At 50.9% G+C, this 23,214-nt stretch overlaps 1 protein-coding gene across 2 annotated transcripts in view; it reads right to left on the minus strand.

The window, feature by feature from the left end:
• Positions 1–398: 398 nt before the first annotated feature.
• LOC119165176 (venom metalloproteinase antarease-like TtrivMP_A) overlaps positions 399–23,214 on the minus strand; it is a 52,548-nt gene continuing 29,732 nt past the window's right edge. For both annotated transcript variants that reach the window (XM_037417360.2, XM_075870936.1), the window contains exons 8-14: positions 21,697–21,821; positions 21,483–21,535; positions 20,124–20,232; positions 19,909–20,046; positions 15,245–15,392; positions 14,433–14,549; positions 399–545 (exon numbers count right to left, since the gene is read on the minus strand). In XM_037417360.2, the coding sequence (XP_037273257.2) occupies positions 489–545; positions 14,433–14,549; positions 15,245–15,392; positions 19,909–20,046; positions 20,124–20,232; positions 21,483–21,535; positions 21,697–21,821 (747 nt within the window). In that variant the 3' untranslated portion in view covers positions 399–488. The remainder of the gene's footprint in view (positions 546–14,432; positions 14,550–15,244; positions 15,393–19,908; positions 20,047–20,123; positions 20,233–21,482; positions 21,536–21,696; positions 21,822–23,214) is intronic.

Below are 23,214 nucleotides of genomic sequence, written 5' to 3' on the forward strand. Positions count from 1 at the left end.
CCCTTTCTGCTGAGTTGCAATAGAACTTTGTGTGCAGCTTGTACGCCGAGAGTTGCTTCTGTATTGCATTGGTTATCAGTGCTCGTTAGAAATATTAGTGAATCAATAAGCAGCATGAACTCTGCAAGGCGATGAGTCGGCAGTTGCGCAGTTTATGATCGAATGCAATGTGCCATTGGTGTTTGAGGGATGAATTACTACGTAAACTGACACTAGACAATGCTTATTAATACTTATTGCTGGTTCAAGGTATCATCCGATATTCGTTTCATCAGTTTCCAAAAAAAGGGCATGGTTTTTTGCTAAGTGACACAAAGGCACTCATGATGGTCATACCATGTGGCCATGAGCTGAAATCAGCAGGTTTTCTCTTGCTTGCAAAGGATGAAGAAAAAGCCTTGTCGGGATGAATAAACGTAATTTATTAGTATCGCAGTGAACACTGTACCTTATATTGTGAGTATACGCCATGTTATATTTCACTATGACTAGCCATGGGGTGTTTTCGTAGGCGGCGCTTCGGTGCAGATTCCTCTTTGGCATGTCTGCAAGAAAAATAAGTAATGCACGGATTGTCCCACAACGCACATAAAACGTCACATAGAGACGAAGAAGTTTGTGTCATGCTTATCGTGGGGGCGAGGTTAAGATCTGTGGTTCGTGGACTTTGACTCAGGCCCGAAGGGAAAAGCCGGAGAGAGACTTGTGCGTTTGAAATTTTCGGGCCTCTGGCCAACCTGCCGAGAAGGATCCCCCCTCTACAGGTACGACAGTGCTTTAAACTGGATGAGACAAATATAGCGGGTTTTCTGCGAGTGGCACCTCGTTGCTGCGTACCTTTCTTTGACACAAGCGGCTAGTTTGAGATCGGTGGATTGAGCCACCTGCCCTCTCCACTGCGCCCCACGTTGGGACGGAGTGGGGCAAGTGATGGCTTAAGAACTTTGGAAGCTATAACATTAAGCTGGTGAAGAGAGGGTCGTAAAAGACCTTCACGTGATGTATAATCCCGTTTTGGGGGAGCCTTGCACTGTTGTGCATGAGTTTTTGAATGGTTCTGCCGGACTTGAGGTGTCTGAATGTGTTTATTGAAAGTGACATTTCAAGGGCGTTGTACTCCTTTCCGGACAAATCCGCCGCTGGACTTGACGGTCTTAAACCGTCCGACCTTAAGAAAATACCCGCAGGATTACTGCTTCACGTTTTTAACAATTGATTCGCCTTTGAGTCTTTTCCAGTCGAGATGAAGCTAGCGAGAACTGTTTTTATCCACAAATGAGCAAATTCCTCAAAACCAGGCGATTTTCGTCCTATAGCTGTCTCTCCTGGTTTGTATCGCGTTTACGAGATGATTTTAAACTATTTCACCGAACACAACGTCTTTCACAAATATCAGGCAGGTTTCCAATGTGACAAATCCACATCATCTAACATACTCGTTTTGCAGGCACTAAGGAGAACCTTAAAGAAGAATCGTAGACGCTTCTATGCACCAAGTCTTAATTAACGTTAAGAAGACGCTTGATTCTGTCTAGCATGAGCCTTCTCTATGACTCCAACTGAACGGGAAAGTTCCAGAGTGAATTCGATACATTTTAAGACATGCACCGGCACTGCACTACAACGCTTTGGTGCAATAGGCGCACCGATTACCAAAGAGTGCCTATAAGACACGTGAACAAACAGAGAAACCCGCTCTCGCCATACATGTTCAACTGCCCGTGTGTTAGACCCATTGCTTCAGAGACTGAATGGCTCGAGGTGGGGGGTGCAACTTGGGGATGTCTCGTATGTCTGCAATAGCATTTGCCGATGACATAGTCCCTGTCTCTGACACGTACAAAGGTCTTCACACTCTCACCGTTCAAACTGAAAGGTACCTTTTAAATGTTGCTTTAGTAATTAACCCTTCCAAATCGCAGTACTTCGGGTGGCGTCCAAAGCACGTCTCGAAGGGATTTTACCATTCTATCGAGCAGGTACCTGTGGCTGGCATTGAGGTTAGACCCGCTGGGAGGGACGACCTTGTTAAATATCTGGGACTGAATTTCTATCTGAAGAAGGCACACACTGTGCAATCGAAAAATGCCTATCCAGAATTCTAACACAATTCTAACACATTCACAATTTTAACACCAGAGTCACATCCACCGACAGGACGCGGCCATCCAATTCCTGGCGTAGCGTAGCACAGAACCGGTGAATCGTGGCATTAAAATGACAGCAACTCCCCGGCAGCGTGCGCCCCCATAATTCCAGTAGGATTTGGTGCCAAACGTTCTGCCGAAGTTTTTAATCTGTCCCAATCTAGACACAAAAGTCTCTTGCAAAACTACAATGTCTATCTTGTGAGACCGAGCTAAGTGGATCACCTCGGCTTGTCTCGCTGCTCTTGTGATACCTCGACAATTAAACGTAGTAGTAGTAAGATAAGCCATGATGAAATGTAGGGGAAAGCCCAAGCATCTGTCGTATGGAAAGCACAGACACCAGAATAGACAAGAAGCGAAAATGAAAACACAGAAAAAGAAAGGCTAATACTCGTAGGTATCAGCTGCTGGAAAGCTACCTAAAATAAACCTACGAACGAAAGTCTTCCTCGAAAGCGAGTCCTGGTTCGTGGACGAGTAGCTTGTGTCAGACGTGAGTGAACACTCACAGTTGCCTGGTCCACAGCTTGGGCAAGGAGAACTCTTGCTCGACTCACCCGTGGTACTGCCCATGACAGTCGACGAGGTAGATTCCGCGTCAGACTCCGTCGCTGCTGGGGACGACCTTCGGTACCGGAAGGTCGTCCTCAGGGCTGCCAGGGCCGCCGCGCGAAGCCGCCGCCAGCCTCTTCTTGGAGGGCCCTGGTGATCGGCGGGCGCGCCCTTGCCTCAAACGGCGTCGGTCCAACTCATGGTGTCATCCTGGTCCTCGGTAGCAGGCGCGTCAACAGGGCTGGTCCCGGGCGCACCGGCAGGCGAGGCTGGCGACGGCTCGGTGGCAGCAAGGATGATGGGGGCCTTCGCTGATTCCAACCCCGCCTCCCGCTCTTCCCCTCTTGGAGCCCGTCCACTAATGGGCTCCGGCTGTGGTTGGGTCGAGCCCTCGGCGTTTTCCGAGCAGCCTCCCGGTCTTCCGCAACACCGCTCACCTGCTCTTGGGAGGAAGAGGCTACAAGCGGGGCGGCCGACGAATTCATCCGCGCCTTGCACTCTGAGGGGCCATGATCGCCGCCGCCGTGCTTGCGTTTCAGCGCGCACTGGTCGTGACCAAACGCCCCACAGCGCACACACTGCGGAACAGTACACTTGATCGCGCATTGTCCGGTCCTGCAGCATCGCCGACAAACTCGCGCGACACCGTCGTACTCAAACTGGATGATGACGTCCCCCACCTGGTGGAGGTTAGGGACACTTTGTGCATCTCCAGTCGGACCGCGAGGACGCCGTCCAAGATTCCCGGAAAACCATTCCATTCCTCGCGCGACCCTTCCAAAACATTGCCAAGCTTGCTCAACAATTGTCTTATGATGCGCTCATCGGCGACGGCCGGGAAGCCAAGAACGCGCACTACCTTGACTCGAACACCTCGGTATTGAAACCTGATCCTCGCATCGCGAAAGACGAGGACTGAATCGTCGGAAAACCGCCGACTCACCTCATCGGTCGCGAATGTCACCTCAAACTTCCCAAGTCCATAGTCCTGCACACATTTAAGCTCTGAGCTTGAACCGCTCCACAAGGTCCTTGCAAATGTCGGCACTGCCGACGCCTTTAGGCACGCGTTCATAGTGTACCCGTGGCTTATTCTGCGAGAGTAAGGAGGCTGCCTTCGCGGTAAATATACCACGAGGCTGCCAAGTCAGCTAGAAGCTAACCTATTGCGACAAAGTCTAGGTAAAAACTAGTCTAACCGGACGATTGAAAAAGGAGAAAAGGGGACAAAAAACCTTACCAAAAATTTGCGAAAAACCGATGAAAAACTAGCGCAAGAGGCCGCCGGGTCACCGCATGCAAACAGCGAGTCTCGTCCCTCCTCGAATCAGTCAAAACCTCCTTCAAACGACAACGACAAGATGGCGCTAGTCCCACCGGGAGCGGGCCATGGTGTGTATGTGCGAAGAGGAACCTGTTTGCACACAAGCGGCAGTTTACTTCAACTTCACGGTTGGCGTATGCCTCCAAACAACTCGAGGATGGTGACCATATAAAAGAAATAAGACTCCACACCAATTTGTACCCCACGAGAGCATTTTCCAATAAGCAAGCCATCGATCCAGGTGCGTGCCAACCAGGTGCGATCCAGGTGCGATGTGAAGAACCATGAGGAGTGTAGTCCGCATAGTGAAAGAGTGGCGGCCAGGGGCAATAGTGGAATTGGAAAGGTTGCATGTCACGAGCTACCGCGTGCGGCTCAAGCCTGACCTTGCGGTGACGCAGGGTGTTGGGACGCCGGGTCCTGCCGGTCTCGTTTTCGGTAGCTGGCCCCGTAGCAGGATCCATCGTCCGACAATTCAGTGAGAAGAAGCGCCCGAACGAACGACAGAGATTTATTTACATGTTGAGAAGTGATCAACTGATCCAAAGAGAAGAGAGAGAGATACAAAACGTCTTCGGCATTTTATAGCGCCGCGTTGTCGACACTGGGCGCATTGTCCGCATCGTCAGCCAATACGGTGGCCCCGGCACCTCGGCCACGAGGGAGGGGGAAACCCACCTCACAACACATTGAGGGGAACAACGTAACACGATGCCCAAATATGGTCACGGCGCCCTAAAAAATGCCCAAACATGGTCACGAACGCAAAGCAGATTCCGGAATTCTCCCGGCGAGAGGGAGGAGACCTGATTGGGGAGGTGGGGGTCGACGACACAGTCGGTCAAGAACCGGTTCTGCCCGCAACTCCTCTTGTTTGGTTCGCTAGCGGAAAACCAGTGTGTCGACCTTTGTTTTCGCTTGGCTGCAAGGCCGTCTCAGGTGCAGGCTATCCCGGGAATGCGTCGACGATCTCCCAGAGGGGTTCGCAAACTTTCGGAGAATCCCAATGCTGGGGCCGGTCGTAACAAGGGTAATCAGGTCACTATTGTTGACTTTGCCGTAACCTGGGACGTCAACGAAGTCATCTTGATACAGATGTTCACATCTAAAAGGGTTAAGTACGCCAGCTTGAAGCACCTGTACCCTGGGAAGAACGTCTACATCTTTAGTATGGCGTTTGAAGCCAGGTTTATACTCTGCCAAGAGACAATCGCAGGTGGTGAATACTATGGCTTGACTAAACGAGACGTCGAGTAGCTCTGTTTACTCTGCTGGGGAGCACTGTTATTTTAGTCAGGTTTGGGTGGTTACTCAACTATTCCCCCCACCCCTTTACTCACACTCTTTTATGCATCCGCGATTTTGAACATTTCATGTGTTAGTTTTTACTACAAGACTAGCAGTGTCAATTTGGTGTTATTTCACCTTTACCAATTTTTCCCCAATGGCATTTACCCCGGTACATAAAAACCTTGCTACAACCACATGAGTCACTTAAGCTCTATAGCTGCTTGGCTCTCGTAAAAGGGTTCTTTTCCTTAGCATAGGAGGGCTTCGGCCCTACCCCCCTACGGAAGCCAAGACCCAAGCAATGGAGGGGCACAATGTGGACACATTTTTTTTTGCTTTACAAGATAGAGAAAGTTATGTTTTTCGGTAAGGTGTGAAAAAAAATTGACATAGTGACGTTGTGTTTTTTGTCGATTTTTAAATTTCTAGACACCTTTCTAAAGAAGTTGGTCTAAGGAGGTCACTGTATAGCAGGGAATCGCATAAAGCATAAGGTACATTAAATGTGGTGTTTACTCTAGCTTAAGAATTATATAAATTTGAATAAATTAAATTGAACGAAAGAACTGGACGAAAGGACAACCTGCGAGCTTCAAACAACGAGTCCGATACTCCACCAATTGATCTTCAGCAGGGGTCGTATTTGCACTCGTTTTATTGGGTGTTTCTGCGCACATTATCCGGAGAGTGTTCGCCGGCGCCACTCGTAGCTGTGACGGCGAGCACGGAACGCTACTTTTTGCCAGCTGGCCAAGTCTGGTTCATAAATTGCACGCTTGAGAGCAACGCGACAGCAGCGATGCTTTACGAGGCTGTTTTGACTTATTCGCGGGCTCTCTTTGCAACGCGGGACGGAGGACATTATGAGACGTATTACACAGTAGGCAGTTCAAAGGGCGGCTTGAGAAGCTGCTCTACAGCTCTGTGCGTGTACTTGTCTTTTCCGAAAATATGTCTGAGAGAAAGAGAAAAATAGCGAGGAAATGCAGGGAGGTTAACCAAGCTTGGCTCGGTTGGCTACCCTATACTTTGGGTGGGGTAAAGGGGAAATAATAAAAGTGACAGGTAGAAAAGGATTAAGACAGAGATGGATGAAAAGTCAACACGAGACTACACAGCACGGTCTCGCGCTGTTCTTTCACAAGTACTCGTGAAGTTCGGTGGTCCTTAAGAAGCACTAGAGGGAATTTCGTGGCTTTGCGCGTATGCGAAACCATCGGCCAAGGTCCCAGGATCTTCTTTTCTGTAAGTGGTCGTGAATTTAGCTGGCGAAGCTTGGTTTCCATAACACGTCGTTCATAATGGTATGCTGGGTACTGGCATAGACTGTGCTGGGGGGGGGGAAGTGGTTCTTAAAATTGGAAAAGAAAAGAAAAGTGAACCCCGCAACTGTCTGCAGCTAAGTGCGACACCTCAGCAGTGGTTCACATGGGAAGGGGAATGGGGGATAATAGACTTGAGCGAAGAGAGGGAAGAGAAAGGAGAGAGCGAGCAAAGGAAGGGGGGGACGCACAGATCCTCTACCAAAATCACGGGGCGCGAATTCTCTAAATTCGCTCACGCAGTCCGCTTCCGTCTACAAAGTCGAGCAGCGCTGAAAGGGCACGCTTGATATGCGCGCGGCCACTGTTCGGGAACAAGAGGTGCTCAGTTGTTGTCCGAGGCAGGCCGAGAGCTCCGTACGTTGCGAGCATCACCTGTCTGCTCGCGTCACCAGCCGGGCAATGAAGCAAAAGGTGGTCCAGAGTCTCCAGGTCGCCGCAGTCCATGCAGTATGGACTGCCACGCCCGGAGTGCCGATGTTTTCGCTCGGCGGTGTAGTTGTCTCCGGTGCGGAGACGGAGAAGGAAACCGCGGTCTCGTCTTGGGAGTCCCTTGAGAGGGAGCCGCCGCGGCGGCTTTCCAGCTGCTACGCGAGGGTCGGGATGACGCTCGCGCACGTAGCGGGCGGTGAGGAGACGGCCGGCATCCGCGGAGCACACGAAGTTGGTGACGCCGGTGTCGGGGTCGTGCGCATCCCTCGCGGCACAGTCGGCCGCCTCGTTGCCGGGTATTCCGATGTGCGAAGGCACCCAGTGCAGCGAAAGGTCGCACCCCGTTTGCTGCACGGCGTGCAGCTTCCGGGCAACTCTCTGCGCAAGGAGGCTGCCGTCTTCCTCGCGCGAGATCGCGGCCAAGGCCGCCCGGGAGTCGCAGATGATGGCTGCAGCGCTCATGGGTGCCCGCTCACTGAGGAAATCGGCTGCCAAATTTATAGCGGCGAGTTCCGCCACAGTGGAGGAGGCGAGGGAGGGGAGGCGGCACTTGAGAACCGCGCCGACTGATGGCACAACGCAGGCGGCGGCCGCGGAGCCGTCGCGAAGCACTGACCCGTCGACGTAAACAAGCAGCCGGCCGTTCAGCTGTTCGTGAAGGAGGGCGGAGCACTCCTGCTGCATCGCTGCCAGCGGGGTGCGCGCCTTCGCTTTGATGCCGCCAATGGTCTTGGTGATCACCAGAGGGGTGTGGCGGTAGGGTGGGATAGCCAGCCAGCTGGGGTACTGCATGTCTGGCACAACCGTCAAGAGCTCACTCGCCCGCTGCCCCATGGATGAGTGAGGTAGAGCATATAGCCTGTTCACAAGGAGCTGCCCCTGCCTTGTGGTTTTCAGCCGCAGTACATGATTTAGTGTCCGCTGGGTCACCCGCAGGGAGATGGGAGTTTCCCCCGCTTCGGCGAGCGTGGGGCCCACCTGGGAGGTTTGGGGAAGTCCGTAGTACTCCCGCACGGCGTTGCGATGGTCCGCGTCCAAGGCAGCTAGCTGGCAAGCACTCAACGAAGCCACTGCTGCAGTGTAGATCACGCGTGCCGATGCGACTGCGTTGTAGACTCGCAGGGCAAGGGCAGGGGTGCAGCCGTGCCCTCGCGCGAGGAGACTGCGTGCGGCGCCGAGTACCTTGCGGTTGCTCGTCCGCAGATCGTTGACGGCCGGTCGCCAGCTGAGCCGGTGGTCTATGGTCACCCCCAAGTAGCGCACCTTCGTGCTCCACTCGATGGGGAGGCCCCGGAGTGAGAGCCGAGGCGTGGAGCGGCGTGTCGACGCTCGCGGGTGGACGAGCAGTGCCTCCGTCTTGGAGGCGGCGAGCGCCAGTCCAACCCCGTTCAGGAATGCGTCAACCGCGTCGATGGCCACCTGGAGGGACTCGAGAAGGGCTGCCCGGTGGTGACCGGGGCCGCAGGCAAACAGCGCAATGTCATCGGCGTAAATCGCCACATGCACTTCACACGCCGTGTTGCACGGGATGTAGTCGGGCAGCTTGGCAAGAGCCAGATTGAACAGAAAAGGGCTCAGTATGCTGCCCTGGGGTACACCTGCGGTGACGGAGTGGGGACCGCTGATTGTGGAGCCAACACGAACGCGAAGAGTGCGGTCGCCCAAGAAGCTCTCCAGGTAGTCAAACATCCGCCCGCACACACCGAGGTCACGAAGTGCGTCCAAAATCGATGCGTGGGGCAAACAGTCAAACGCACTTCTCACGTCGAGCAGCACGAGGATGCCGTAATCGCCGCGGTACTTGGCCTCCTCGAGGGTGGCGATCACGTCGGCCAGTGAGTCGAACGTACAGCGCCTTGGGCGAAATCCGCTCTGTTCGGGAGGGAATGCGTTGCTTGCGGTGGCAATCCAGCGAAGGCGTCGCAATGCCATGGCTTCCATGACTTTCCCTGCGGCCGAGGTAAGTGACACTGGCCGGTAGGATGAAAGCTCCGTGGCCGGCTTCCGTGGCTTCAGGATGGGCACCACGAGCGCCTCTTTCCAGCCAGGAGGCACCTGACTTGTGCGCCACACTTCGTTGTAGGCCTCCAGCAACCGGGGCCGCGTGGAGGGGTCAATGTTGCGCAGCACCTGGTAGGTGAGGCCGTCCACTCCCGGGGCAGACCGCTTCGTGCGGTTGTTGAGCACTGCGGTCAGCTCGCTGAGAGTAAACTCCTCCGTGCACAATGCGCGGATCTCTAGCAGAATGCCCTCGGTGGGAAAGTACCGCTCGGGAGCGAAGAGCTCAGGCCTGTTGAGTGCAGGCACAGGTGGTAGTCCCTGTGGAGGCTGTGGGCAAGCAGGAGGGGCAAACTTGTCTGCCAGCAGCTCAGCCAATTCCTGCGTGGCGATCTTCATTGCAACAGCAACACAGAGAACCGGGCAGCGAGGCTCTCTGGTGCGAAGAACGGCAGCGAAAATGCGCCAGGCTTGGGCGTGGTTCTGAGGGTCATCTAGTGACGAGCAGAGGCTCCCCCAGCTCTGGTTGCGACGGCGTCTGGCGTGCCTGCGGCACACCGCGTCAATACGGTTATAGGCACGCCAATGTTCCGCCTTCTGCGAGCGCACCGCCACAATCTGCGCCCTGCGACGCGCGGCGCGAAGGTTGAGGAGGCTGATGTCTGGTGCGGGGGTGCCCGCAGGCACGGTGCAGTGGGTGGTAGCTGCGTCGTGACACTCGGCCAGCGCGGTGAAGAAGTCTGCAGAGACTGGCACTCTAGCACACAGTTCTCTGAAGCGAGACCACTTCGCAACACTGTAGGTCCGAGTGTACCTGATGTAGCTGAGGGGGGTGTGACCACGATGGGGTAGTGGTCGGAGCCCTGAGAGTCCGGTGCACGTTGCCACTCATATTTACACGTACCACCCACGAGAGTCAGGTCGATGGCACTGTCGGACACACCACGGCGCGCGAGAGTACAGCTACCCGTGTTTATAACGAGCAGTCCGGCCTTTTGCACGGCATCGAGAAGGTCGCGCCCACGGTGGTTCGTCACGCCACTGCCCCACGAGGTGTGGTGAGAGTTAAAGTCGCCACCGATGACCACGTCGCGATTTAGGCGGTCTGCGAGGCGGCACACGAATTGGGTGTCCCAGCGTGCCGAGTAGTTCGATGTGCGCACGTACACGCTAGCGACACTGGTGTCCGTGCTCCCGATGCGCACAGTCAGGGCGACGGCCTCGAGGGTGTCACAGAGAATGTCCTCGATGTCCACTGCAGCGTGAGGGAGGTCGGCGCGCACATAAACCGAAGCCCGCGACGTGCCGGGAGGATGCGAGGGAGTGCTGCACCGGACTGCGCTACACTCTTCAAGTTCGCACTGCGTGGTGCTGTGATAGCCGACAAAACCAGGTAGGTTGAGTGTTCCGACGCGAGCGTAGGTTTCCTGCAGCAGCAAGACGTCGTACTCACGTCGGAGGAGTTGGGTAGACAGCTCGGCGTGACGGCAGCGGAGGGAACGAACGTTCCATTGAAGAATCCGCGGCCGAAACACCTTGCCGCTAGCCATGTTGATTGAGGGCAGCGTGGGCGGCCAGGGCCGCGTTGCACAGCTCGAACACAGGGCCGGATTGCGGTATTGTCCCGATGAGGGCCTGCACGGCAGCGGCCAGCGCACTAATCACCATGTCCTTTTGCACCTCGCAGTCGGGGGCCGAGGGTTCGGCGGCCGGGGGCGAAACAACCGCGCTGTACGTCCGGCCCTGTTGCACTACCGAGGAAATACCAGTGCACGGTGCTCGAGCAGGCACGGCTTTTCCCTCGCTCTTAAGGTTCCTCTCGGCCTCACGACGAGAGAGGGGCGGGTCCGCAGAGGCCATGATTTCTAGCACCTTCCTCTCGTGTTGCCAGCGAGGGCATCGGGGCTCGGTGGCGGGATGTGGGCCGCCGCAGTGTAGGCACTTGGGGCCGGGTGCAACGCAGTCGGTGCGGGCGTGGTCGCCGCCACAGCGCGAACAGCGTGGGGAGCTGGTGCACGTCGCATGAGTGTGTCCGAAAGCGCCACAGCCAGCGCACTGGAGAGGGCGGCGACGACGACAACGTACAGGGCGGGTCTGCTTAAATAACGCCACCTCAGGTGGCGGTGCGTTACCCACAAATCGGAGAAGGACATTGCGTCCGGTACGGGCACAAGAGAGGATGGGAGCAGAGCTCTCTATGTTGTTTTTGAGGACCTCCTCGTCAAAAGCCGCGTCAACGCCGTGAAGTACGCCGGTACAGGTTCCTTTGTTGGCGGTCTTGGCGTTGACAGCCACATTCCCGATGCTTTCCACTGCCAGGAGAGCGGAGGTGTCAGCTCCGGGTGTGGTGTCAACCGCAACAACGTTGCCGCTGAAGTTAATGCGCACACGCTTCGTGCCGGGCACCTTCGAGAGCTGTGCTGCAATTGCGTCGCGGCTGAGGGAGAGGAAGTTGTTCTTCCTGCCCTTGGGGCGGTAGAGGATGGTGGCAGAGGTGCGGCGGGGCTCATTCGCGACCAGGTGTTCGATAATATCGAGTTGGTGCTGGCGGCGACCTGGTTTCTGGCGGGGCCCCTTTCCCTTGCTTGGGGGAGCTGCGCTGGCTGGCTGCCTACTGGAAGGGGCATTTGTAGCTGTTGATGCCTGGCACGGAAATCCGTTTTTCTGCTGATGCTTGCGTCGGGCCTCTTCATAATCTGCTTCGGTAGAGGCGTCCACCGTCAGTGGGCGCATGGGGCCGAAAGCAGAAGGAGGGTGTGGCGCGGTGCTAGCGGCAGAGTTCGGAGGAGCTGCGGCCGTAGCAGACGACGCGCCCGTGCTCTCCTTTGAGCGGTAGAGTGGAGGAGAGTGCTGTTGTTGTGGCGAGGAGGTGGGAGGTAAACAAACCACCCCATCAGTCACCGGAGAGGCCGCTCTCTCTGGAGGACGGGTCGGACGGGTTGCGCGACCGGAAGAAGGTGGGGAAGGCTCGAGGAGGGTGGGATTTCCTGTGGCGGTCTGGGAGGCTCCCGCTTGCGCAAGAGACTCCAATGTTGCCTCGGTTGCCCTTCCAGTAGAGGTCATGCGCGTTCCTTCGCCTGGAAAAAGGGGAGAGACAGCACTACGTGCACACCCCTCTCCGAACAGGTCTTCTTGACGCCCGGCGCGGCAGGCTTGCCCAGCCAGCAGGCAAGGGCAGAAAGTGGTTGCCGGCGGCGCAGAGTGAGCGCGCGCTCGCTTGGGGGGAGCTGCAAACGACGCCTGTTGTGTTGCTCGTTGGCGGCCTGGTCCGTCAGCGCAGATTCCGGTTCTGAAAAGGGCCAGACCCTTTGGGGAGGGCGACAGGGACGGAGAGGAGGACGGAGGCGTGTTGTGCTCCCAAGAGGAGGATGATGTGGGCGAGGAGGAATCGGTACTGGCCTGTTCCTCGCTGTCTGCCGGTGTTGATGCGACCGATTCTTGGTAGTCCTGCAGCTCAGCCTTGCTTCCCTCTTGTAGTGTGGGTACAAGATGGAGTTGGGAAGGCTGTGGTACTAAGGAAATGGCGGCGGCGGCCTCCTCGGCTGCGGCCGTTAGCTTCGCGCTTTTCGTGGTGGCGGCCTTGATTGTTGGTGCCTGACGCCGGCGTGGTGGCAACAGTTTCCCGATCCTTCGTACATGGGGCCGAGAAGTTGGGGTGCTGGTAGATGAGTGCTTTTGAAGACGATTGGCAGCAGCCTTCAGTTTACGAGCCCGGGTAATCATCGGGGCCGTAGGCGATTGTTTGGGTGAGCTGGGGCGGCTCGTTGCGGTAGCATGCAGGCTCGCGCAGAGGGTGATCTCGTCAGGAGCGTCCTTAGAAGGGGTGTCCGTCATTACTGGTAGAGGCGATGGGCCGTACTAGGCGAGGTCATTACAGATTAAAAAAAAAAAGAACTAAGGGGAGATGAGAGGGCTCTACATTTCCTCAATATCTTGATAGCCCTGAACAGGGCTTGAGACAAAAAATGGCTCAATAGGACAAGGGAGGGAAGAAAAAATTAAAACGGCGCACGGGTGTGCGCAAAAGCTATCAAAATAAAAAACTGGGGGAGAAAAAAAAAATGGAAGCATGGAAGCGCCCGTAAGGTACGGCGCCTCACTAGACGCTCGCGTGCTCCTCCAGGAAAACCGGTCGGGGACGGACCGAAAAACACGTCTGCTCTCTTCGGCGGTCGAGACGAGACTCAGACTGTGCTCAAGCGTCTCCTCGCAGGCATATCTGTTGCATGCCAAACTGCTCGTCATTCCAAGTAGACAAGAATGCGCCTTCGTAAATGCTTGAAAAGATTATGTGAGTATAATGAGTAGTTAGTCGGGCTATTTTTGTATTTTTTTTCAACAAACAGTAGGCTAATAAAGTAGCAAGCGCTCTGTTCAATTCTGTTCCTATATGTAAAAAGTAATTGTTCGAGAAATCATTGTTCGAAATATGTGATGGCTCATGAAATATGCGACTGCCCCGCGCTCTTGCTCTGCCAAGCAGAAGTTCGCCACCTCGTACCTTCCGCAATGAACGGTGTTAAGGAGCGCCTCCACCGCACCATAACCGACATGCTTTCTAAATACGTATTAAGCGGCCGACCACCAGGACTGGGACGTTCATTTGCCATTTGTGCCGTACGCATATGATTGTTCACGTCGCAACACTTCCGGCTATTCGCCATTCTGCCTTCTATACGGCCGCGAACCCGCCCTACCCTTGGACACCTTGCTGCCCTCGTTCACGAAGTATGCCGGCGAAGCCATCGCGCGAGCCGACCACGCACGTCAACTCGCCCGCAGCCGTCTGCAGGCCTCACAGGAGCACCAAAGACGGCCCAAAGATTCCCATCATCAAAACGTGCACTTTTCACCGGGTTCCCTTGTCCTGCTCTGGTCCCCCACTCGGCGTGTAGGTCTTTCTGAAAAACTGCTGTCACGCTACACTGGTCCATACTGCGTCGTTCGCCAGGCCACTGACGTTACATACAAGGTCGTTCCAGCCGATCCAACGTCATCATCGTCAGTTTAGAGCGACATCGGGCACATAGCCAGACTGAAGCCTTATCACCCTCCTTCTACCGCATGCGAGTAGCTCAAGCACCGAGACGGTGCTTCTACCGCCGGGGCGTTATGCCACAGCCTCGCTGCATGAAAGAAAAAGACGACGTCGGTTGCTGGTTAATGAACTGTCGCCATCTTGTTCCCCGAGCATGGTCCATCGTATATAATTCAATAAACAAGTTACTCGTAACAATATATTTCTACATTTGTCGTGCATCAGGACCACAAAAGCTTGTATTGCCAACAAAATGAAACGTCACGGTTTTTTTTTTTGGTTTGCTGTGCATGGAGATGCCTCCGATCATGTGCGGATGCACTCACCTTTTCATCACCGCACCACATTCCTTCTGCCATATCAACGGTAATAAACCATGTTTCTAACGATGTTCTGTTCTGTTTATGATAGTAACACTGCAGTTTGCATTTGTTGTGTGGGTCCTGTAGTGAGAAAAAAATAGACGTGTAAAACCCTGTATCCGGCATGAAAAGTATAGGCAATAAAGAAATTAGAAGAGCTTCGCCCCAGTGGCGCGAAGCCCTCCATGCACTTCTTCCCTGTACTGGCATTTTGAAAGACAAAATTTTGTGGCTGCTGCCCGCTATCTCATGTAAATTTGAGACCCCCATTAAATGGGGGTAATTTATATTACGTAAATGCTTCTTTTGTCAACTTTCGTGCTGCGTGGACATATTTCTGTGTTGAAAAACTTGAACTGAGTGTGTGAGTGTTGTACTATATGCCTTAGCATAGCTTTGTGTTTGTCTAATTCTGGTCTACAACTATTGCGCAAGAGAGGAAGACTGACCGGCGCCACACATAGGCATCTACATGGTGCCGTTTCCCGTTTCAAAGAATTGTTTTGCTCCGCAGTTCTTTTCTTATATGTTCATGCGAATAGCGCCTTACGTATTGTCACGGTGCAATGACATCGAAGAACTACACATATTAACCAGAGAATGACGTATATGGCATACGAACAACTGCACGTGTTATTTACTGCAAACTTTATTTCTAGTGCAAAAAAAAAGAACTTTCAGACTTGTTCAATAAAAGATTCGTTGCAAGTTACACAAACTTGTTAGAACTAGAGCATTAGGCATATTTTTTCTGAACTACTTTTGTTTTACCTTACCTGTTTAAACAGAAAGTACCGTCTAGATATTCTTTGAAGCATCTTTTTGCAGTAATAGTGCCTTACTACCATATCACCAGGCATTTTCGTGTGGTCTACATGAAGTGTCTGGTTCCCACTTTCCTTTAAGCATTCGTCTGACAGCCTCCTGCAAGCAGTAGAAAAATGAACACGCAAAAAACGTTTCTATGTTCTACTCTCTATAGAAGCAGTAGAGAGATGGTAGTTTAATCTGTTAAAACAATGAAGACTGGTCTGGTACATTTCCCAACCTGTAATATTTCATGCTTTTTCATTGGTTGTGAACCCGCAGTTCCTTTAATTTATATATTGTATTCATATATTATACATATTGTATACATATTGTATTTGTTTTTCTGTATGTTACCCGCTGGCATTTTTCGTACATTTTTGTCAATCTCCGTTACGTTGTGTATTCAGTGTACTTCCTACTATCTGGATAGGCTGTACTGTACTTGCCGCAAATTGAGCTTGTGTTCTGTCTTGTAATCATGTTGTATTCCCCCCACTGTAATGCCTTATGGCGCTGTGGGTATCAAATAAACAAATATAAAGATGAAAGTCGCTGGCCTTTGACACACCTTCATTATTTTGTGCATTGATCGAGCTTTTGCTTATAGTTGATAGAACGTAGGCCTTCGCTTGAGAGACAGAGAGAAAGACAGGTAGGCTATCTAGATTGTACCTGGTTTGCTACCTTACACAGAGTAGAGGAGAAGAATAAAGAAAAAAAAGAAAGATAAGTCATACGCGCGCACACACACATATTGTTCACAGCGCACACATTGCTGCTGTTAAGCACCTATAACATTTCACTGTTGCGTTTGAGCCTGACGCATAAGTGAGGGTGTGAGTGAAAAGTTTATTTTTAAACAGAGACACTTGGGTGGGCGGCTTCGTGTTTCGGCAAGCACAACCTCCTGGACCCAGGTGGCATCTCCTGCTCTTTTAAACCTGGCCAATAGGTCAGACCGGCAGATCGACCCGAGAGCTTATAATAGGCTCAACAGTACGTTATGTTGGGCCAGTTGGTACATATTAGGCTGAAATACGTGGCGCAAGGTTAACAAAGAGAAAAAAAAAGACGAGACAGAAAGAGCGCCAACTCACAACTAAGTTTATTTTCATGAAGCATTCATAATATATAGGCTCTTGGAGGACATGCGCAGACCATTTCATTCACCGCACGTGCAAATGTCACACACAGGCCCCGTTTATTAGGGAGGCAATCGCCGGGCTAATTCCAAGGGTCAAAGTATCGCCCCCCCCGAACCGCACCACGAAAGCGTGGACAATTTAGAGGTGGTCCTTATTGGCGCGCCAGCAGACGCCGGCTGTGGCCCAAAGAACAAGTCAGAGCCGAGAGTTGATAAACAAACAAAATTATATTCTCAATAATGGCAGATCGAAAACAATACACGAGTATGCACACTCCACAATAGTTGAGTAAAATATGTCCCTGCGAGCAGCAGTGTTGACCGCTGCCCTCCGTGACTCATCTGGCGAGGGGGAAGCTGTTATGACCGCCATCGGTAGGCGCCATGCTGTCGCTGAAAAGCGGAAACAAAAGTCTGAATGATACTCTTCCGAGAATCACTCACTCAAAGTCCAGCGTGGTTGTCGTTCCGCGCCCTCGAAGTTTCTCTTCCAGGAACCATCGCGTCTTCAATTGGCCACTCTCCAAGCTTCAAACTTCTTCGCCGGAACTCGTCGGCTTCACACACGCAGCTGTTGCCACGCGTCCTCGCTCGATAGCGGTAGACACACGCTCTTGCCGGTAGCTCGAGCCTTCACCCGTCAGGTGGAAATCCTCTTTTTCTCCTGCTTTGTCGCTACGGACAAAACCTTCGCCGACTACACGGCGGTATACCCTACGTGCTCTGGCGCTAACTTCCGTCTTCTCCTGATCTCTCGTCTCCGCTGCTCGGTTAAATACCTTCCGCACGACATTCCAGAAGGTTCTCGTCATTTCGTCGGCGCGATACGCAGCGAAGGCTGGGGAGAGGGCGAGACGGTTGGAATGCCCTCCGCGATGGCTGACTCAACCCGGCGTGACCACGCCTATTTCCTTCTGGAACTTTCCAGCGCTTGCTCGGCCGCCGCTGTGGGGTGAGGAGGTTCATCGGCGAAGCCACGCTTCCGAGGGGAGAGCGCGCGCCCGGGGAGCCTTGGATGTTTGTTTTCTTTTTTTTTTCTTTTGACCTCGCGGCGTTTCTCCCGCCCGTTATCGCAAGAATTTGGCGGCGCGCCCATTTTTAGCGCTCGTTCTGTGACAGCAGACATGAACATTTTTATGATGTAATAACCGATAATTGCAATCATGATATCTGGGAACCAGCAACAAACAGATATGCTTAATGTAAAGACGTCGAAAAAACCAAACACACCCAAGCCTGCGCAAAAAAAAAAATGTGAGGAAAAACCAGCAAAAAAGGACTGACAGACACTTCGTAGCACCCAACTAAAGTACATCTAGATCCAACAGTTGGAATTGACTGTTATGCAACACAACTGAAGGCACGCTGACGCAGAGTCACCTTTCTTCATTATGTGAAAGGCTTCGAGTAATCCTCGCGCCAGCGCATCCCGGCTCCTTCCAAGTACTCGCGTGTGATCGAACAGCGGCGTGCAGCCACACGAAGCACAGTGAAAGGGCAAATGAGATCCTGTTCCATTCCTAATTCAGAGTAATAGGCTCGCTTGTCAAGTCCCTCTTTATCAAACGCCTTCAGGCCGATGTGCGAGGCATAGTACAGGTTATTTGGCTAAGAGCAAAAGCTTGCACGAAACATGTGAAATTGATATGTTTTTTTCATGCCAGTGTGCCTTTGTTCAATTCTCCAAGTGAGTCACGTCGTCTCCTGGGCGCCCACTTCTAGCATTTCGATGTCGCTGTTGCACCCGTGGGCTAGTACTAAAAGCCCCAGTACCGAGACGATGTTCTCCACTGGTAACGAATTTCTCCAGTGTCCGATTTGCGGTCAAGAGGTACTCTGAGCATGAACAGTTCTCATTTTTGCGGGGGACAGACGATGTCTTTCTATAGGCTGTGTACTGCACCACCAGGATCGTCTTTTGCTATCCGGGTTTATATATGTCTACCCCTTTTTCCAGCTGGCACATGAAACAGACTATTCACCTTAATTGGTGTGTGGTGAAGACTCTAGAAGGACGGTTATATTTTCGATGCTCGCAAACGTTTCGAAATATTAATTCACTAACATGTCTTCTGATTGCTTTTTTGTTCTTGTGACTCGCGTTTAGTAAAGATACTTTCCTATATACTGCAGGTTGCAGAAAAAAAGATACTCTTGATTGATGTTCTCTCGCTCCACGTTACACTTCACAAGAGAATTGGGGTGTTGAATTCCGGACACTTGAAAGTTTTTTTAATGAGGGTGCTAACACTTTGGCCTGTTAAATGACGGACGTCATCGAAAATATCTGAAGAGAGATTTTGTCACCATAACAGTGCAATCAATGCGAAATAGGATTTTTGGTCTTTTGCTGATCTATTGGCATTCTGTTGTGAGCGGTAGAGGTTTGAACAATGATAATTTCTACCTATACTGCTCGTGAGCGTTATTTGGAACGCAGATTTGGAATTTCTCCTAATATATATTGTTGCGAAAAGATTAAGTTGGCAATATTCCTCCTGAGTCGGCTCACTCAGACTCAGATGGGGCCATGAGTTTGAATCATTGAGTCCTGCTGAGTAATATGTCGGTGAGATTGAGTTCGAATGAGTCCAGTTGAAATAAAGTTTTGTGAATAAGAGCCTGAATGAGTACCGTTGAAAATATTTGAGTCTTGGATCGAGTGAGGCCAAGCCGCAAAATATATTTGAGTGAGCTCCATCTTTTATTGCTGGCTTACACCGAGAAAAACATCGTTCACCTACAGCTAGAGAACATAAATAAGGAGACTTGAGGAAACGTTTTATTGGTTTTACTTGATACATTGTAAATAGGTTGGAACTACCGAAGCACACGGGGCATATGTTTTAACCAAGCAGCCACACCGTGATGTTAGATGCCATCGCATAACATTAGGCATTGTAAAACATAGCACGTCCTATATAGTATAAACGTGGTCATGAGCAAACCGGAGTAATAATGATATGTGGGGTTTGACGTCCCGAAATCACGATGGAATTATGAAGGACACTGTAGTTAGGAGGGACACTGAAGTATGATGGATTTATGAAATTATGATGGAATTATGAGGAACACTGTAGTTAGGAGGGACACTGAATTATGATGGAATTATGAGGAACACTGGCCTCCGCGGCCGGGATTCGATCCTGCGACCTATGGGTCAGCATTATAGGGAGCCACAACCACTAGAGCACCGGGGTGGGGCAGTAAACGGGAAATAGATCATTGCTGCTTAAAGCCAAAATCGCAGACAATAACGAAAATACGGATGTCGTGGATCAAAATTTGGAGATGCAACACCGACGAAATAAGAAAACAAGAGGACCACGCAACACAAAAAATAATACTGAAAATAAAGGGAATTAAGTTTTCGCATTTGTGCATACCAAGAGAAATCAATCGTTAACACCCATGCAGATATTGGAGATAAACTTCGGAAGTGTGGCAATTGCCTTGCAAAACATTACAAAAGTGGTGCCAACTTACTGTACGACGTCCGTTATGCTGACCTCGCTACACCTTGACAGCCGGTACTTGTTGCTACCTTTGTCCTCGTAGCTCAGGAGAAAACCTTTCTTCCACGAACACTCCGAATCATCTTGAGGGTCGTGCGATGCTCCCAGCCTACGCGTCGACCGTACAACTGTGGAGGGTTAGTCGCTCAAATAATTGGACTCTCTATGCGCTTTCTCCGTACTTACGAGTGAGCTAACTCGTGAGCCATGGTGTGGACGCCTGCGTACGACTTCGGTATGTCTTCGCCTTCAGCGACTGCGTTAGGAGTGCACACTTCGCCGACGTAGGCAAGTCCTGAAAAAAAAAAGTGTATGTGCGAATTTACAAAACGATTCTAAGCGCAGACGGTGCCTTCGTTCCATTCGTCCCCCAGTACGAGGAGTCCCGTACCAACGCCATCATAAGATTTCTGGCACTTTTATACGCAACAAAACGTCTGTTGTAACATTTCGCAACAATACAGCAATATAAGCGTATGAGGCAATGCGCGCACTTTTAAACATTCTGCTGCTTCTCGTGAAGACTTGCGCTTAAGGAATGAATGATACAACATTTTGCCACAATATCAATACCTAATTATCTCCTCATAAGCTGAAGCTCATCAAAGAAACGTAGGGTAGAAAATACAACTGGTACACTTGGTATACCGCAGGTTGAAGCAAGTGTTTTTATAAACACTCAACCTTTGCTGTGGGTGAACCCTCAACTCTATGTGTAGATCGCTTTACCTCGCGTAATATTTTTTGGCAGTTTTGCACAAAACAAATAGTGGACAGAATACCATCTCAGAGTAATTCAGAGGGCGATGTGTCAGAAAAAAAAATGACGAGTAAGCATAAATGAACGTGTCTAGAGCAACGTTTTAACAAGGGAAGTTCGCAAGGCTGTTATTCTGAGTGGTACAAAGCACACCTGCTGGGAAGACTGTCCCCATCCATTGAAAATGGTTGCTGGAGCTTCGGCTAATGTATTTGTAGTGTCTTAGTATAATAAAACTTTCTGCTAGTTCGTTATGCATATTTCTTGTATAGTGCCATCTGGTGCTTTCATTAAAAAAGTAACTGCCGAGACAACACAAGAAATACAGAATTTTATCTGAGCTGAGGTGTGACGAAGCACTACGATGCTTCTAAAACGACGAAGCAGCCTTGGAAACGCAAAGGGGGCACAATGGAATATATAGACGTGGTTGGATTATTACAAAAACGCATCCACGCCTGCCATTCATGAACAGGTTTTGCCGTACATTCATAGGAAGTCGTATATCGGACTGAATGAATATATACCCATCAGTATTCGTGGTGCATAATAATAAGTGAACTTGATTTATCATTCATACATGTACACAAAGGCTGTAGGGACTCTCTCTGGGAATTTTGAGATGGGATAGGAAGATATGACATGTCAAGTGTTTCCCCTTTCGAAATAGCGCCATTACAATTTTAATCAAACCATGCAAATTTAAAGCAAGACGCGCTGCTTTATGCTTCCTTTGAAAACACATTTTCATTTTGCGCTGTGTACTTTGCGGGTGTTTTGCTTACCTGCTACGCCTCTCTCAAGTTTCATTCCGTTGCGGAGACTCGCCAGGTTTGCACTGCTCATCGTTGTTCATTGTTATTTCGAAGAATCGGGGATGGTGCCAAATAACGCGATGAAAAACATAAAAAAGGTATAGTGACATGATTAGTTTGTGCAGGCGACTTATTCTTAACACGTAAGCTTGTATCGTTTTTATTAAGAACACCTTGTGCTCACCCAGTGATGAGGTAAACGAGGTCCGAATGTTTGAGGATGCTATTAGCACTGGTGTAGTCCACCAGTCGCTCTAACGTTTCGTGCGCCACCACAGTGTCTAGGAAAGGGCTAGTGAACGTGTCGTTCTGAAACAAAACAAAAAAATATCGCAAAACTTTTTTGATGTTTTCTGTGCTCGTGTGCGAATAATATGAGCGTTTAGACATGGCTAGATGTAAGTTGAGGGAAGCGGAGAACACGTACAGAACGTGCACATACTCACAAAGACCCATATAAAGTTATTCCAGTATCATTAATGCCCATGTAGGGCCCCTTACTTTTTGCCTGCTCGACAGGTATTCGTATTGAGCTACAATGCAAACATCAATGCAGTCCGTACAATCGAATAAAAAATTCAATAACAAAATGAAGAAAACTGTAGTCGCTGCTAACTGCGTTAAATTCTAATTTTTACTACGGTAGTTAGTTAGTCTTAGAGGGTGTGTGTGCTCTTCGCGACGTTTTAACAGGTCTGACATGTCTTCTTAAAGGCTGGAACTGTAAGTTTGTCTTGAGAAAAGTACGCTTGTAAAAACATCTGCTACGGCACCAATCTCCTGTTTACTGTTGTGTTCATCACAGCCTTTCAACTTCACATAAAAAACAGCGCCAAAAAACGAGAGACAAGAAAAAGGAGACAGGCAGTGGCACTGAACTTACAACAAGATTTATTTGCCAGAGCCGCACAATATATACTTGGGCAGCTTCTAACAAAAAAAGAAAATACAAAACAAACAAAACAGAATCCACCTAACAACCACATAGTCATCTTCACAACGCACCATGAGCAGCACGTGTGCTAACGTGCCGAAGGAAATCTATTTCTTTTAATGATAGCGCAATCGAAGGCCTGCTGACACATGCACTGCCCAGCCTTTCTATTTCTGAAGCCTCATAAATTTCACGTATCAACTGGTCCCGGTGCCTCCTAATGACGGTACAAAGCTGAAAATCAGGGACACAGCCGCAGTCTCGGCAATGAATGCCGAGATGGCCCGAAACTGTAGAGGAGACGTTGTGAGCGTGCTCTTTCAGCCGCTCATTTAAACACCTGCCTGTTTGGCCGATGTACCACTTGCCGCAAGACAGGGGTAGTGAGTACACCACTCCTTCAATGCATGGAACGTACTTCTTTCGATGCTTGACTTTGCAGCCTCGCTCGCCCCTCGAACCAGGATTCACGGCTCTGCACAACCTAGCCAGTTTTTCTGGGGCAGAAAAAACCAGGTCTACGTCGCACCTGCTGGCTACTTTTTTGAGATTGTGGGTGACGCCGTGGATATAGGGAATAACGACGAAGTTTCGTTTCCCACGTCCCTTATCCTTTGTACGGTTCTGGGCATTATTTTCTGGGCTCGTTCTGATTTCTCTGAGTAGACACTCAGCAACGGCGGTCAAAACGAACATCGGGAAACCAGCTTCTGTAAGGCGTTTAGTTTGCTTATTAAAGCTGGACAGAATTGTGTGATAGCAGGACTT

Source organism: Rhipicephalus microplus, chromosome 8, assembly GCF_043290135.1.
Source record: "Rhipicephalus microplus isolate Deutch F79 chromosome 8, USDA_Rmic, whole genome shotgun sequence".
In the NCBI taxonomy this organism is placed as follows: Eukaryota; Metazoa; Arthropoda; class Arachnida; order Ixodida; family Ixodidae; genus Rhipicephalus; species Rhipicephalus microplus.